Source organism: Leptopilina boulardi, unplaced genomic scaffold (assembly GCF_019393585.1).
Source record: "Leptopilina boulardi isolate dan_hultmark-lab unplaced genomic scaffold, ZJU_Lbou_2.1 LbouV2_212, whole genome shotgun sequence".
NCBI lineage: Eukaryota > Metazoa > Arthropoda > Insecta > Hymenoptera > Figitidae > Leptopilina > Leptopilina boulardi.
The window spans coordinates 422791-439425 of NW_026137766.1; the positions used below are offsets into that span (position 1 = coordinate 422791).

At 28.8% G+C, this 16635-nt stretch overlaps 1 protein-coding gene across 9 annotated transcripts in view; it reads right to left on the reverse strand.

Moving 5' to 3' along the window:
* The window catches only part of LOC127278865 (PDZ and LIM domain protein Zasp), a 120372-nt gene extending 106582 nt beyond the window's left edge, over positions 1-13790 (reverse strand). For 2 of the 9 annotated variants that reach the window (XM_051300791.1, XM_051300790.1), the window contains exon 1: positions 13275-13767. In XM_051300791.1, coding sequence (XP_051156748.1) covers positions 13275-13379 — 105 coding nt within the window. In that variant the 5' untranslated portion in view covers positions 13380-13767. Of the gene's footprint in view, positions 1-13274 lie in introns of all 9 variants that reach the window. The other 7 variants (XM_051300794.1, XM_051300793.1, XM_051300785.1 and 4 more) reach the window with 6 other exon arrangements.
* Positions 13791-16635: the final 2845 nt, after the last annotated feature.

The window sequence follows — 16635 nt, forward strand, 5'->3', positions numbered from 1 at the left end:
AATCGAGGGTTCCGTACCTCTATTTAAGGGAAAAGTCCACTTTTAAAAAAAAATTATTTTTTGAAAATACTCAATTAGAACAACTTCCTATTATGTTTGTTAAATTTTTCCTATAATCTACACGTAAAAAATATGTAAAAATGTATAAATTTAAATCCTCGTTTGAATCCCTAAAACAACATTTTCTTCTTTTTTTAATTGTAAAAAAATCAATGATTTTTTTTAAATATCAGTTTTTATGATCATCAACCCTCGTATTTATCTTTTGCCTCAACTTCTTTTTTTGCTATTTTCTGACATTTTATTACTAAATTATTATTACTATTGTATATATTTGTATTTAATTATTACCATCATATTGTCATTATTTTGAAATAGGGCCGTGATTATTGTTCTTTTTTCTTTTATTTACTAATATTTTTTTAACCACAAAGGTTTGTGTTAACCGAAATAAGATTCGTTGGTGTGTGCGCTAAGGGAATTAAACGCTTATTTACAAAAATTTTTATTTTTCCTTGACAACACTATGTAAATCGATCCGAATCATGTTCGCTATATGTTTCCTGTAATTTTCACGTAAAAATACATAAGTGTACCAAATTTGAAATCTCTATGTGAAAATATGTGGCCGCCAGAGGGGGGATACATAGTCATTTTTAGGTATTTTTCGTAAAAATTCATGGTTTTTCCTTGATTTCTAAATCTTTTTGTGCTTATCGTCTTTAATTGGTCAAACTGTATAAAATACACCAAGTTTTGAAAAAATTGACCAATATTTGTCCAACTAATGACGAGTTATATTTTAAAAATCAATTAAACTATGGAAAAAAAATTTCTACTTTTTTGCCTTTATTAATTTTAAAATTCGTTTTAGAAAAAAAACTCAGAGAAAAAAAAGTGGGAAATTTTATTTTCTACGGGACAGAGTTTAAAAAAAATTTTAATTCATTTGTTTCCATTTTTGGACCACCTGACTGGCTTTAAGGCGTCCTCAGTTAAGAAGAAATATCTACTGTTTGTATTCACCCCACCTGGCCCCATATAAAAAGAAATGACAAAGTATTAAAATTAATTAAAATTATATTATTCGAATTATTTTTCCCTCTTTTAAGTCATGCTAACTTACGAAATACTGTTCATTTATCTACTTCCAGGAGAGACCTTGAATTATGTCATTTGAGCCCGAGAAGAAGTCAAGTTGCCAAGTTAATCTGCTACCATTGAATTTTCATTTAATGCACAATTTAAGTTAACAAATAAAAATAGTTGTTAACTTAAGGTTAACCTCGAAATATTTTATGATATTTTCACAATATTTTCATGTTTCTTATTAGGTATTAGTGTTGTTAGGTATTATTAATATTATTACTTGAAACTATGAAATTTCAATTTTCGTAACATTTTATTATTAAAATTTGACAGACTTGAGAAACACTTGAAAAACATTAATTATATTGTCAATTAAGGATTTAATAAAAACTTCTTGGGTTTTACAAAATTTTACTATCTTTATCAATGTAATAGGTTGAAATTAAAACTTATTTTAAAAAATGTTTATTTTAAATGAGGCCGGGGTTGAGACATATTAAAAAAACGCAAATTATACAGTTTTATAGGTAGGTAGGTATGCGAGACAAAAGTTCCAAAACAAGAAACTGAAAAACGACTCAACAAAAAAAAAATTCAAATAAATTTGAATGTTTAGTTAAAAATTAGTCTTCATGGTATTTGAGAATAAATTAAATTACAATAAAATTAATTTTCTTCACATTCTGATTTTTTAATTCTTAACAGTTTTCGAATTTAAAAATCAGGAGTGTTAGTTTTCTTGTAAAATTATTTTAGGAGTGTTGTTCTTCGTAACACTCGTCGATTTATTCATATTTTAGTTTATTTGTTATTATAATTAATTATTTATTAGTAATAATTAACAAACGCAAATTTAAGGGCCCACGAAGGTTCCCGCATAAATCGTCCATGTGGGCGCCCTCGACGATGAATTTGTTATTTCGATGAGGGGTCTCGTAGATCATTCATATGAAATGAGGGCGATCCATGTGGGCCAATACATTTTTTCACATGTGGTGTTAATGTGTTATATAATACATATTTAAAACCGCTGTCGAGTTGAAGTATGTATTTTTTGTCTTCATTTCATGAATACTTTAAAATACTTTTTAAAAAAAGTGTGTAGTTGTTATTGCTCGATGTTTACAGAGTTAGATTTTTAACATCAATATAACTTCGTAATATTTTATGATAAAAGGGTCATAAATAGATCAATTGATTCGTTTTTAAATTTCCTCTTATTAGGTTATGATAATTTTGAAGTTACATAAAGATTTTTAAATATTTAATGCAAAAATGATTAAAAAAATTTTTTTCAACTTGGTCAAAATAAGTGAAAAAAGACAACTTTAAAATTTTTTCTGCGATTTTCATGGCGCGTGAAAAAGGGAGTATGGCTAAAAGCTAGAAAAGTATGGGAGAGTATGGGTGAAGACTATCAAAATATGGTCAGAAGCTAGAGCAAACCCAACCTTATGTTATGTCAGCCAACAACCATACCGCTGAAAGCTGACAAAGTATTGCTAATGAGCTAATCCCATACTTTAAGCATGGAAAAAAAATTTTTATTGAAATTAAGCTGAAAGCTTACACGATATTTTTTCATAAAATTTTAGTTACTACAAAAACTGCTTAAATAAATGAGAAAAATAATCAAAAACTTATAAACTATAGATCTTTTGACACTTTTAAACAAAAAAAGTAGTAACACAGTAAATTCTCTGGCATTTTTCTCAGATTGGCTGTGCCTTAGTTGACTGTTTCAAAACCCAGGAATTTCCCACTTGGGCTAACCCTGCTAGGCCCCACCTAGAAGCTGGGAAGACCACCTGAGTCCCACCTCACTTTTTCACATGGAAAATAACATCAAAGAACAAATACTAAAGAAATTCAATATATTAAATTCTTAATAAGTATCAGGAAATTCGATATATTTATTTTTTAAACTTGAACTATTTTGAATTCTTTGGAGTCAGAAAAGATTTTGCACATGAATCGGTCTTTCCCTACTAGTTTAAACGTTATTTATATTATTTTATTTAATTTTTATATTTATAACGCGTTATGTTTAAATTGTTTATTTATATAAAATGACTACAAATGTAAAAAATATAATGAATTACTTAGTAAGTAATGAATACTTGAATTATTAATGGTTAATCTTTATTAATGTGACTCAATGTATTCTCATTACACGGCCTTGCAAATCTCAACATTTTTTCTTCAAATAAAATGGGACATAGTGTTTCCGAACGGATTTTTCGTGCTGAACACGAATACGGGGTCAAAAACTTCTCATCACGTTCCGCTTTCGAAAAAACAGGGGTTGAAACTCCGAAAAATAGCGTTTTTTGACATTTTTGAAAAATTGTACAGCTAAATCCTGACGTTCTAAGATCTTCGATGACATCAGAAATTAAAGGCTGAATAGTGCCCTTTAAAATGAGCCCTATGCCAAATTGTTTGCATGCACCCTTAGAGCAGATGGTGTGTTTATATCTAGAGTTGCAAGAAAAAAATGTAAACAACATAAAAATTTCAATACAACCAGGTACTTAGGGGTTTTTGGGATCGCTGATTACGAATTTGAAGTCAGATTTCAAAAATTCAAAATGTCGAATTATGTTTTGTTGAAATATAATGAATTTTCAATCTTGATGTACGACATATTGGATCCGCCACTTTGTATTTTGAAAATCTGCCATCAAATTCATAATCAAAAAAAGGTTATACTTATAGATTCCTTTTCATCTAGAATTAATATATATAAAGTTCTGAGTAAATGTCCAGATGTATATGAGCAATTCCAAGTGATATTGAGGGGTCTATCCCCCAATTCCTTCTATACTACGTTTTTGGGTAGAGGTTATGGGTCTATTGAGTAAAAAATTTTTTTTTTTAAATATTTATTATTTTTCGAGATTTTAGCATTAAAAAATTAGTGCAACTTTTTTTCAATTATTTATAACTTTTTCACTTTTAGTCCAAGCAAAAAGTTTCTTAAACGTTTTTTGCTCAGAAAATATTAAAGTTTAAAAAAAAAATTAATTTTAAAAAATTAAATTTTTTAAATTTATTTATTTAAAAAATTAAATTTCTTTTTAATTTTTAAACTTGTTATCGGGCTCCGTTTAAGCTAAAAAAATTCATGAACATTCCTTAATATGAGCCAAAGACATGTACCAAATTTGGCGAATACCCTATTTTTTGTTTTCGAGATAATAATTAATTAATTAATAAAAATTAATAAAAAATTAAATATTTTACGAACAAATAAAATTAGAATAATTTTAAAAACGCCATTTTTAATGCTTATCAAAATCTAATTCTGTGTCAAATAAGACCATTGCAAATAGCATTTTTAACAATATAAATTATTAACAGATGATTATTGAAAATCTCTTTTTGAACACCCCACGGCACAACTTGGCGTAGGTTTCCTACCATCTCGGCACGGTATTTTTCGGTCTTTCTCTAAATACCATTTTAGAATTAATTTTCGATTCTTAATAATACTTAATATTCTTTTCTTGACACAGAATTAGATGATCTTCAAAATAAAAAAAAATTAACTGTTTATCGTCACTCTTTCAAATGTTATTAATTATTTAAATAATAATTATTATTAATTATTAATTTAAAATCCGTTCATCCGAAATAGTTCATATAGGGCTCGTTGGATGCGGATTTTGATAAGCATTAAAAATGGAAAACAAACAATAGGGTATTCGCCAAATTTGGTACATGTCTTTGGCTCGTATTAACCACTTGAGCGTCATGGCGTTCCAACTGGCGTCGTGCGTGGCAGTGACAGAAGCGTCAAAAATGCATAAATGGCGTTCCTACTTGAATTCAATTTGTAAAGTCTGTAGACATAATTAACTAACTATAACTTACTTTTTATATTTTTTGAGATTAAGCAAGACGTATGTGACACGAAAAAATTATATTTTTAAACATTCAAACAGTTTTTTCGAAATTTAAAGTCGACAATTTTTGGTACTTTTTTGCGAATGGCGTTCTAACATTTACTCAATAAAATTATATTTCTGCTTCCAAAAACTGTGCAAAACACCCAAATCTTGTTACTCGGGGATTTTCGGGATCGCTGAACATGAATTTGATGCCAAATTGACAATTTGACAGTTGACAGCTGTCAATTCAACTGTCAACTTCTATAAAAAACAATTATTTTTTATGAAAATAACTATATAAGGGTTTTCGGGGTCGCTGATTACGAATATGAGATCAAATTGACAATTTGACAGTTGACAGCTGTCAATTAAACTGTCAACTTCTATAAAAGACAATTATTTTTTATGAAAATAACTGTATAAGGGTTTTTGGGGTCACTGATTACGAATATGAGATCAAATTGACAATTTGACAGTTGACAGCTGTCAATTCAACTGTCAACTTCTATAAAAGACAATTATTTATTATGAAAATAACTGTATAAAGGTTTTTGGGGTCGCTGATTACGAATATCAGATCAAATTGACAATTTGACAGTTGACAGTTAAATTGACAGCTGTCAATTATCAAATTTTCAATTTGACCACATATTCGTATTCAGCGACCTCGAAAACCCTTATACTATTATTTTCATTAAAATTAATCACTTTTTATAAATTTGACAGTTGATTTGACAGCTGTCGAATTGTCAATTTGATCTCATATTCGTAATCAGCGACCCCAAAAACCTTTATACAGTTATTTTCATAAAAAATAATTCTCTTTTATAGAAGTTGACAGTTGAATTGACAGCTGTCAACTGTCAAATTGTCAATTTGATCTCATATTCGTAATCAGCGACCCCGAAAACCCTTATATAGTTATTTTCATAAAAAATAATTGTTTTTTATAGAAGTTGACAGTTGAATTGACAGCTGTCAACTGTCAAATTGTCAATTTGATCTCATATTCGAAATCAGCGACCCCGAAAACCCTTATATAGTTATTTTCATAAAAAATAATTGTTTTTTTATAGAAGTTGACAGTCGAATTGACAGCTGTCAACTGTCAAATTGTCAATTTGGCATCAAATTCATGTTCAGCGATCCCGAAAATCCCCGAGTAACAAGATTTGGGTGTTTTGCACAGTTTTTGGAAGCAGAAATATAATTTTATTGAGTAAATGTTAGAACGCCATTCGCAAAAAAGTACCAAAAATTGTCGACTTTAAATTTCGAAAAAACTGTTTGAATGTTTAAAAAAATAATTTTTTCGTGTCACATACGTCTTGCTTAATCTCAAAAAATATAAAAAGTAAGTTATAGTTAGTTAATTATGTCTACAGACTTTACAAATTGAATTCAAGTAGGAACGCCATTTATGCATTTTTGACGCTTCTGTCACTGCCACGCACGACGCCAGTTGGAACGCCATGACGCTCAAGTAGTTAAGGAATGTTCATGAATTTTTTCAGATTAAACAGAGCCGATAACAAGTTTAAAAATTTAAAAACTTTAATTTTTTAAATAAATAAATTAAAAAATTTTAATTTTTTAAAATTAATTTTTTTTTCTTAAACTTTAATATTTTCTGAGCAAAAAACGTTTAAGAAACTTTTTGCTTGGACTAAAAGTAAAAAAGTTTCTGTTATTTTCGAGATATTAATTAATTAATTAATTAATGTTAATAAAAAATGAAATATTTCACAAATAAATAAAGTTATTGCAATCCTGAAGCTACCAATTGCATCCAACGAGCCCCATATGAACTATTTTGGATTAGAGGATTTTATATAAACAATTGCAATGTTAGCCAATTGTTTATTAACAATCCTCTAATCCAAAATAGATGATCTCCAGGTATACCCCTTATCGGCACCGCCTACTTTAATATTCTGTTTCTCACAAAATTATTGTTGTCCCATTTTCATATTTACATAGCTCATGGGAAAAAACCTCAGCTTTCCAATGAAAATAAAAAAAAAAAAAATACCCGAAGGGGTGAAAATTGAAAAATAAGGGTTGATTTTGAAAAAAAAGGGGTCAAAACTTTTTTTTTCTAAATTTTGTATACATTTTTGAAAAGTACGTGCAAAATGCATTAAAATTCATTGTAGATAAATTAAAATCCATTAACTTTTGTCATAGTTATACGGATTTGAAAATGACAATGTTACCCTTAACGTCAAAACTTCAACCCCCTCTACTTTCTACAAATATTTTTTTAATGAGTTTATATTTTAGGGATTTATTACTATTATATAGGACAACAATTTACCAAAGTATGAAGCCAATCCCAGAACATTGACTTTTTGGGCTGGGGCGATTGAAAAAGAATCTCTCATATGTGTGTATGTCACAAAATATTGTATAATTATACATTATACATTAATAAGCATTGGAAGACACCATGATACGGCACTGTCTGCCGCCCCACCACAACTCAAGGGGCAATCAGACACTTATCAAATGTTGTGGTCCCGACCACCCGACACTTACCGAAATTGTACTGTAGTTTAAAACATCTCTTTTATTTATAAAAAGTTTGAAGTAAATAAAACAAATTTTGTAATAAATGTAAATGTTTAAAAAAAAGTCTGAGAACTGAGATGTGGTACTAACCCCTTAATCACAAGTTCTTGTTACCATTCGCGAGAAAAAAAATTAAATTGACATCTGTTTAGAAGAAAATGGCGCAAAATTTAAAATTCATTATTCTACAATGTTTTTCAAATCGAACAGATTTTATTTTAAATAATGCTACATTTTTATCCTAATTGCATATTAAAAGATCATTTATGAACGTAAAATATAATAAATAATGTTCGGTAAATTATAAAGTAAGGAGTGTGCCTTTTTAAAGTTCACTGCACATGAAATTTATTGTCAGCAAGTCACAAAATGTTTTAACGTAAACCAGCAGTAGTGAGATTATGTTTCTCGCCTGGTTTAGAAACACGCACTACTATATAGTTGTGTGTGGCGTGGGTGGAAGTTAATATCGCGCGCGGTCGTATCTCCAAAGGCTTTAAACTATTTTCCGAGAATGTGTTGAATATCATTTTTATATTAGCGAAAAATTTACTACTACTTTATGCGCGAAAACCATTTCCCCGAGAATTCGATTCATGTATAAATAATTTATAGTTATGACATACGATTATTAATATTTTAGGGTATATATTCATGTCCGTAACTTTTTATTAGAATTTAAAAAATATTTTTTTAAATATTGCTTTACTTCTAGACGAACTATTATTAATTTTCATAAAAATTGTCATGTTCAATTTTTGTTGACATATCTCGATATTTTATTTTACCTCAAAAGTCCATATAAATAGATAATTTTTTTATATATGTAACCAATTTTATTAAGAATAAAACAAAGAGTATAAATATTTGTTTTCAAATTTAAATCTTAAAAAATATTAAATCTTTGTTTAAGGTTATGTGATTGTTGTAATTTCACATGTAAATGTTCTCCGTAGGTTTTCTCATAAAATACTTGATAGATTTATCTAAAATCACGTTATAACGCTCAAGTGGTGAAAATATCCAATAATAACACATTTTAGACAATTAAACCCAAATACATATGTAACAATATCAAATTTTATAAATAAATATTTTTCAATTTTTAAAAAAACAAGAAAAGCCATATCGAGGAAACGAAACTCTGCTGCTTGACAAAATTCTTCCATTACCCCACAGTTTCAAAGTCTCTAATTACTCAAAATTTAAAAGCTCCTATTACCCCACCTTTCTCTACACTTGCAAAGTATTTATTTATTGTAAATGTTTGCAGCTGTTATATGAATCAGATGAAACAAACATAACCTATATTTAGGTTAAATTAAGTGATTGGCCCAGGCCAAAATAGCGCGCACTTATTTGAAATAACGAAATTTACCAAATTTAATAAAATGATTGGAATCAATTACGAAACATAATTTGAAAATTGAATGGATAAAGAAAAGAATAGAATTTAAAAATTCTAGAGTAATGTTTCTCTGTAAATAATTTTTTCTTTTTGAAAATTTTAATTTCTCTTGATTTAATATGATCTTATATGTGATTAAAACTCACAAAAAAGTCGAATTTATTTTTGTTCAATCAATTGTAAACAAATGAAAAAAGCTTTTTAACGGTTCTTAATTTTTTAACCGTACTGTAACTACAATAACAAAATAAGAAGAAATATGTACCTCTCTAATAATATTTAAGTGTTTTATTAATTTTACTTTATAGGAACTTTTCCTATATCATTCTGTAAAATTTTAAATTCGTCTTTTCTAAAATCTACTTCTACTCGAATGTAAGTCGTTAAACCACACTGAGAAAACTGTTTGGTATCATCTACTGAAGTTTGGTTCTCCAAACCAAATTTTTTATTTGATATATGTGCAACTAATCCGTTTGGTTCGGGCTACTAAATTTTTTCGTTGAATCATTTTGTTCGGTCTACCAAATTTTTTGTTTTGCACAACTAACTTATTGTTTTTAAGCAAACAAAAAATTTAGTTAAATGAAAAAAATTTTTTTCTTTTCTCAACCAAATTATTTTTTGGCTCACACTTATATTTTTTATTTTTCACTTAATTTTATCACTTTTGTTATCCTCTTTTATTCTTTTCGCTTTATATTACCTAGCACCCTATGTCTACTAAAATTAATTTCTATTGCGGAAAAACCTAACACTGCTGGGGATCGAACCCTCAGACTACGCAACGCAAATCAAGAACGCTAACCACTACACTAAGAATCCTAGTGACAATGTGAGTGTAAATTATTTTCATAAAGTATACAGGCTGGAGAAAAACTTCCGTTCTTTTAACAAGCTTTATTCTCTCTGTTCGATATGCATCACTACACACACTTTTTTACCGAATTTCTGAAACACATAAAAATCCCGAAAACACTTGAATAAAACTGGACGACACGAAGAGCGAAGCATGGTTAACGTGTAACATCCGTAAACAGAGAAATAAGCCATATTTACGAGAACAGCGCATGCGCAATTGAGCATTCAGACGGTTTGGTTTGAGGAACCAAATTATTCAGTTAATAGACGCAAAAGCTTGAACGAAATTTTTGGTACAGCCAACTAAATTTCTCGATTGATTGCTTCTTTCGTTACTGTTATGTCAACTAAATTTTTGTAATCTTAACTAAAAGTGCTCCACCAAATTATTTTGTTAACATTACATTATTATTTTTCTCAGTGCATAATGAGGTTTAAATGAGTATCGAATAGAAAAAACAGTATTTTTGCTAAAGATGGCCAAAACATCCAACATTAACTTTCGAAAATAAATTTCCCAAACTTTGGGGATGACCGAAAATTGTGTAATTTTTACTTCCACTTCGATATGAACTTTCATTATCCTTTTTCATTTTCCAATGAAAAATGTCAGTCAAAATGTGAAAGTTGAAATGAAAGTCAAAATAAAATTTCACAATTGTATTCCTTGAAATGAAAAAGAATAAAAAGTGTAACAGAGATATAGAAACGCTTTTACATTCATAAAAAGTTATATTTTTCTGATTTCTTACATATATGAGAAGAAATTTATTCTCCTATTGCATGTAGAGAATAAATCACTGTAGAGAAAGAATAAGAACCAGCTCAAAATGGTTCGTCTCGAGTTACATCGGCGCCTTCTAGCCAAAACACGGCTGGTCGTTGTCGCGCGTTGTTTCGAACGTAGTTGGCAACGATATCTGCCGATGCGCGTGAAACGATTTGGCATTGGATGCTCCTCTATCTTACGTAATTTGAATAACAAACACACAAACACACGGGAATTTCGATATCAAATTTTTGCTAATTTGGAAACTTATCTCAAAACCGGAAGTCATCCGGACGCTAAAACTGTCATCGTTTCGCCTTGATAGTAAATAAACAAAAGTTATTCAATTGATTGGAAAATTAAGTAAATTGTTACCTTAATTGAAAATCACAAATGCTTAATATTTTAAGGGGACTTTCTTGTTTAGAATTCCAAAAAATCGATTTTTTTGCTTGAAAATGTTCTTCAGTATCATAAAATTACTGTCTCAAAGTTTTCTAAAAAATATGTAAAAAAACAAAAGTTGTAATCAAAAATTGTTTCATAGTCCTGGCTCAATGTATTATGTTATGAAAACTTTAAACGCTTTTTCTCGAAAACACATTTTTCAAACTGGTGCACGGCTTTTCTCGAAATCTACATAACCGATTATAAAAAACCAACGATCATTCTATACCAGAAAGTCCTCTTAACTCATTTTAAAAACATTTGTAGAAAATAGTGGAGGTTGAAGTATTGACGTTTCAAGTAGCACTGTTATTTTTTCAACTTCGTATAATATATATATATATATATTAATGCAAAAATAAATTTTTTCGAAAAAAATGTTTTAAAATTTACTGCATGAAAATTAAAATCTGTAAAGTTTTGTCATAGTAACACGGTTTTGAATATGACAACCTCACTTAAACGTCAAAACTTCAACCTCCACTGCTTTCTATATATGGTATTAAAACTACCTAATAGTATATAGAGATTTGTTATCTCAGAATTATTTTTATGTCTTTAGACTGATTTCCAAATCATATGTTTAAAGTGGAATTTAATTTATATTAACTAATTTTGCTTCCTCGTGGAGGAAGCTTTGTGGTCCTTTCGTTTATAAAACTTTTCAAAGTGGCGGAAACAAATTTTTTTCTTTATAGAAACATGTTATATGAGATACTGATCAATTGTCCGGATGTATGTATGTGTGTGTGCATGTGTGTGTGGATCCCTTTTTTGTTTAGAAGATAACTTTAACAGGTTTTAATGGATTTAGATAAAATTTGGTAGGCTCAATTAGCATATGAATATCTCAAATCTGACGAAAGGATTTTAAAAAATACCCCCAAAAAAATTTTTATCGTCTTTTTTCCAAAAATTTTTTTTTAATCGAAAAAATTTTTAAATAGAAAAATTTAAGGTTATATTATATAAAATTGTATTACTTACGTCAAGACGAATCGATCGATATATATAAAGTATACATTTGAGGTAAATTTAAAGAATTAATGAAAGTTAAAAAATAAAAAATTCTCATTTTGGCAATACAATTTTGTGATTTTTTAAATTGAAGTTCATATATGAAATAATTTTATTCCTTACGTCAAGACGAATCGATCGATATATATAAAGTATATATTTGAGGTAAATTTAAAGAATTAATGAAAGTTAAAAATTCAAAAATTCACATTTTGGCAATAAAATTTTGCTTTCTCCACGAGGAAGCAAATTTTTTTTGCTGATCGTAATGAGGAAGCAAAATGTTCATGTAATGAACATCTGAATTTTCAAATTTTACTTTCATTTGAAAAAATATTCTAAAAATATTCCTCAAGTGTTGAAATTCAAAATGTCTTGAAGTATAGCTGATAATATGTTATTCTGGTAATATCTTACTAATATTTAAGGCGTACTTCCGTTTGAAAAAAAATTTTTTTCGATTTTTTTTTCCATTTTTTTAATCCTTATAATGTCAAAAATCCGTGTGTAAAATATTATGAAGAAATTCAGATTTTTTAAAAAGTTATACACGAATATATACCTGCATGTACGCAAAAACTATAGCAAAAACGTTGTGAACATTAGATTTTTTTAATTCCATGATATTAGTCTACTGGGTAATCATGTATACTAAAAAGAAAATTTTGGTTTTTTGATTTTGGACTGTCTGGGGCGGCTCTACAGGGGGTATCGCAAAACCTTACAAATTTTAGCCCTTTACTTTAGCGCCCTCTACGAATCGTAATTATCAATGAAAAAAGAAAACATTTTTTGCTTTTTGTAGCTTTAATTATGTATTTTTAGAATTAAAAAAAGTTTTTAAATTTATATTAAAATGGCTGTGAAAAAAATTGTAAACAGGTGCCTATTTTTAGTCTTAGCAAACGGAAGTATGTACGCCTTTAAAGAAAATAGAATAAATATTTTTCAACTGTTTCAAAGTTTAAAATATTGAGCAAAACTGTTCTTTTTAAAATTATGCTTTAATTAAATGTCAGAACATATTTTGTAAAACAGTTTATTAAAAGGAAATATAAACAAGAAACATAGATTTTTCAAAACCAACCCAATTTTTACGAAAATAAGGAAATCTATTCCGACTTATTTTAACATTTTTTAAAAATTATTTTAAAAAATAAATTAATTAATTTTCAAAAATGTGTAAAGGGAAACATCAAGTCTTTTAATCAGGACTCACCTTTTGGACAATTAGTGGTGTTCCAAAGTCCTTGCCCCCCTGTAGTCGGAAGCCCCAAGGCGATCCGTCGAATCGGGACAACTTGACGCTAATCAATTGCGCCATATCACTTTCGAAACAAAAAAGTGAGAATAAACTGATAACAATATTAAACTGGTCCCGTGTAAAATCCTCTAGATAAGTGACCGAGTCACGTTGTCACTACACGTTAAAATTAACAGATGACACTTTTATTATGCGAACAAACAAACAAACAAGTAACCGTAAAAAAAATTGATACCTAATTTATAATTTTGGAAATAAATATTTATATTCTCTAAAAAGAAATGTTTTCGAGCCAGTGGCGAGTGTCGTTTCGCTGTCGGCGTGACTCGAACGTTCCTGAAGAACGTAAAAACCGAAGTAAGGTAAAACCTCGGTTCTCGGTCCCGGTCAGTCAGCCAGAAGACTTTCCATGCGATTTGAAAAGAAGGAGGCGAGAGCGCGTGCGTTCAAGACACGAAGAAGTTGTGGTGGAGGGACCGGGATAGTACCTCGGCATTTTCAACATTTTACTCGTTCATAGTGTTCAACCTCCATCCCTTCCTTCTTTTTTCTTACTTCTGTGCCCTTTCCACTCCGTGTGTGTGCTCTATCCGCCGCTCGTCACCACGCTCGTCATCCCCACAAACATAGAAAAAAAGAAGTCTATCTTCTGAGTCGCTATACAATTAAAAAGCACGGCACGTAGCATCAATTGAGTTTTTTTGGTTACTATTAATTTTTTACATCTCTATGATGATGAGAATTTAATCGCCTGAGATTAAAAAAAATCGCATTAAACCGAATACAATACCCGGCTGAAAAAACTTGTACAAGAAAATGTACATATTTTTTTTGTGCAGGTTTCATGTACATTTTATTGTACCAGATGTGGAACATGTTCTTGTACATGTTCATTTATGTTTTTAATTTAAAAATTAAAAACTTTGAAGGCTGCGCAGTAGTTTTTTTAAGCCTTTACAGCTGCGGTATAATTTTTAGCATACATAAGTGAAGAGTTTTAACAATTATAACTTATTAAATTTTCAAATCTTTTTCAAAAACATTTTTAAACAAATGTTCTTGTATAGGAACATGAACGTGTTCATATAAAAGTACTTGTACATGAATCCTGCACAAAAAATATGTACAATAACATGCACATTTTCTTGTCCAGGATCTTGTACATGTTCTCATACAAGAACATGTCTCAATTCCGGATGCTGAACTTGTTCAAGAACTTTACTTGAACATGTACATTTTCTTGTACAAGTTTTTTCAGCTGGTTAGAACAGAAGGTTTCACTTTAACCTTTACCCTACTAGAAAAATGAACGATTAGAGTACTGACTAGAGTATGAATTATGAAAATAAATTTTATATTATGTAATCCCAAGTGTCAAAAACCAGGACCTGATCTTTTTTGTGAACACGATATCGTTAACATGTTTTAATGGATTTGGGTAAAGATTGGTATATATGATGATTTTTTGAGATTTTTTTTCTTTTAGTACTAATTGAGACTAGCTTCCATGAGTTTTAATGATAAAAAGTCATTTTTCTCATTTGACGTACTGATCGATTTTTTTCAAAATTTTTTCAAAAAAACTACTTTTTATAAAACTTTTAAGCCTAGCCCGATAATGGGCAAACGATTTTTACAATAATTTCGGAATTTTTCAAAAATTTTTGAATTTTTAGGGTTCCGTACTCGGTTTGGAACCCTATTAATATCGGTTTTTTTGAAATGTAGGCGGTGCCGATAACGGGTATACCTAAAGATCATCTTCGAGGATTTAGGTAGGCACCGCCTGCTTTAATATTCGGTTTCTCACAAAATTATTGTTGTCCCATTTTCATATTTACATAGCTCATGGGAAAAAACCTCAGCTTTCCAATGAAAATAATAAAAAAAAAAAAAAAAAAATACCCGAAGGGGTGAAAATCGAAAAATAAGGGTTGATTTTGAAAAAAAAGGGGTCAAAAAATTTTTTTTTTAAATTGTGTATACATTTTTGAAAAGTACGTGAAAAATGCATTAAAATTCATTATAGATAAATTAAAATCCATTAACTTTTGTCATAGTTATACGGATTTGAAAATGACAATGTTACCCTTAACGTCAAAACTTCAACCCCCTCTACTTTCTACAAATATTTTTTTAATGAGTTTATATTTTAGGGATTTATTACTATTATATAGGACAACAATTTACCAAAGTATGAAGCCAATCCCAGAACATTGACTTTTTGAGCTGGGGCGATTGAAAAAGAATCTCTCATATGTATTTTCGCGTGTATATTACAGGAAAAATATAGCGAACCTGATAGGAATTGATTATCATAGCGTTGTCAAGGAAAAACCATTAATTGTTACGAAAAATGCCTAAAAATGACTATGTACCCCCCCTCTAGCAGCCACATCTTTTGACATAAAGAGCTCAAATTTGTTACACTTACGTATTTTTACGTGAAAATTACAGGAAAAATATAGCGAACTTGATTCGGATCAATTTACATAGCGTTGTCAAAGAAAAATAAAAAATTTCGAAAAAAATGATTTATTCTCCCTAGCGCACATAATATTCAACCCAAACTGTTCATATTTGCTGTAAAATTGTATTTTTGCGTGAAAAATACAGGGAAAAAGTGTAAGCTCGATTAGAGTTGATGATCAATTTTTATCAAATTTTTGAAGAAAAATGATAAATTTAAGAAATAAATGTATTTTTCCGCGAAAAACAAAAAAAGTTTATCTAAAGTGATTCAAATTTATATATTTTGACGTATTTTTACGTGTAGATTACAAAAAAATATAACGAAAAAAATTTTATCTAAAGGGCTTAAAATTTACTATTTTTACGTATTTTTAGGTGTAGATTATAGAAATAACTTAATAAACATAATAAGAAGTGGAAAAAGTGGACTTTTTCCTTAAGTTTATTTATTCAGTATTCATAACTCTAAAATAAAACAGGGGTTTCTTTATGTTCATTGCATAAAAATTTGGCTTCCTCGCGGAGGAAGCAATAATTTTATTTAACTCATTTAGGTAATTTAAATGATTTAAATTCAATTAAAACGCAAAATCTTATAGCCAAAATGCGAATTATTTATTTTTTAACTTTCATTAATTTATTAAATTTACCTTAAATGAACCTCATTTACCTCAATGATAAGTAAATTTCTATACATATAATAATCTACCGAAACACAGAAAATTAAAAGGCATTAAAATAAGCTGCAACGCTTATTATTTTAATCCAATTTTGCTTATTTTAATACCAAAATGGATTAAAATAAGCAAAATTGGATTAAAATAATAAGCGTTGCAGCTTATTT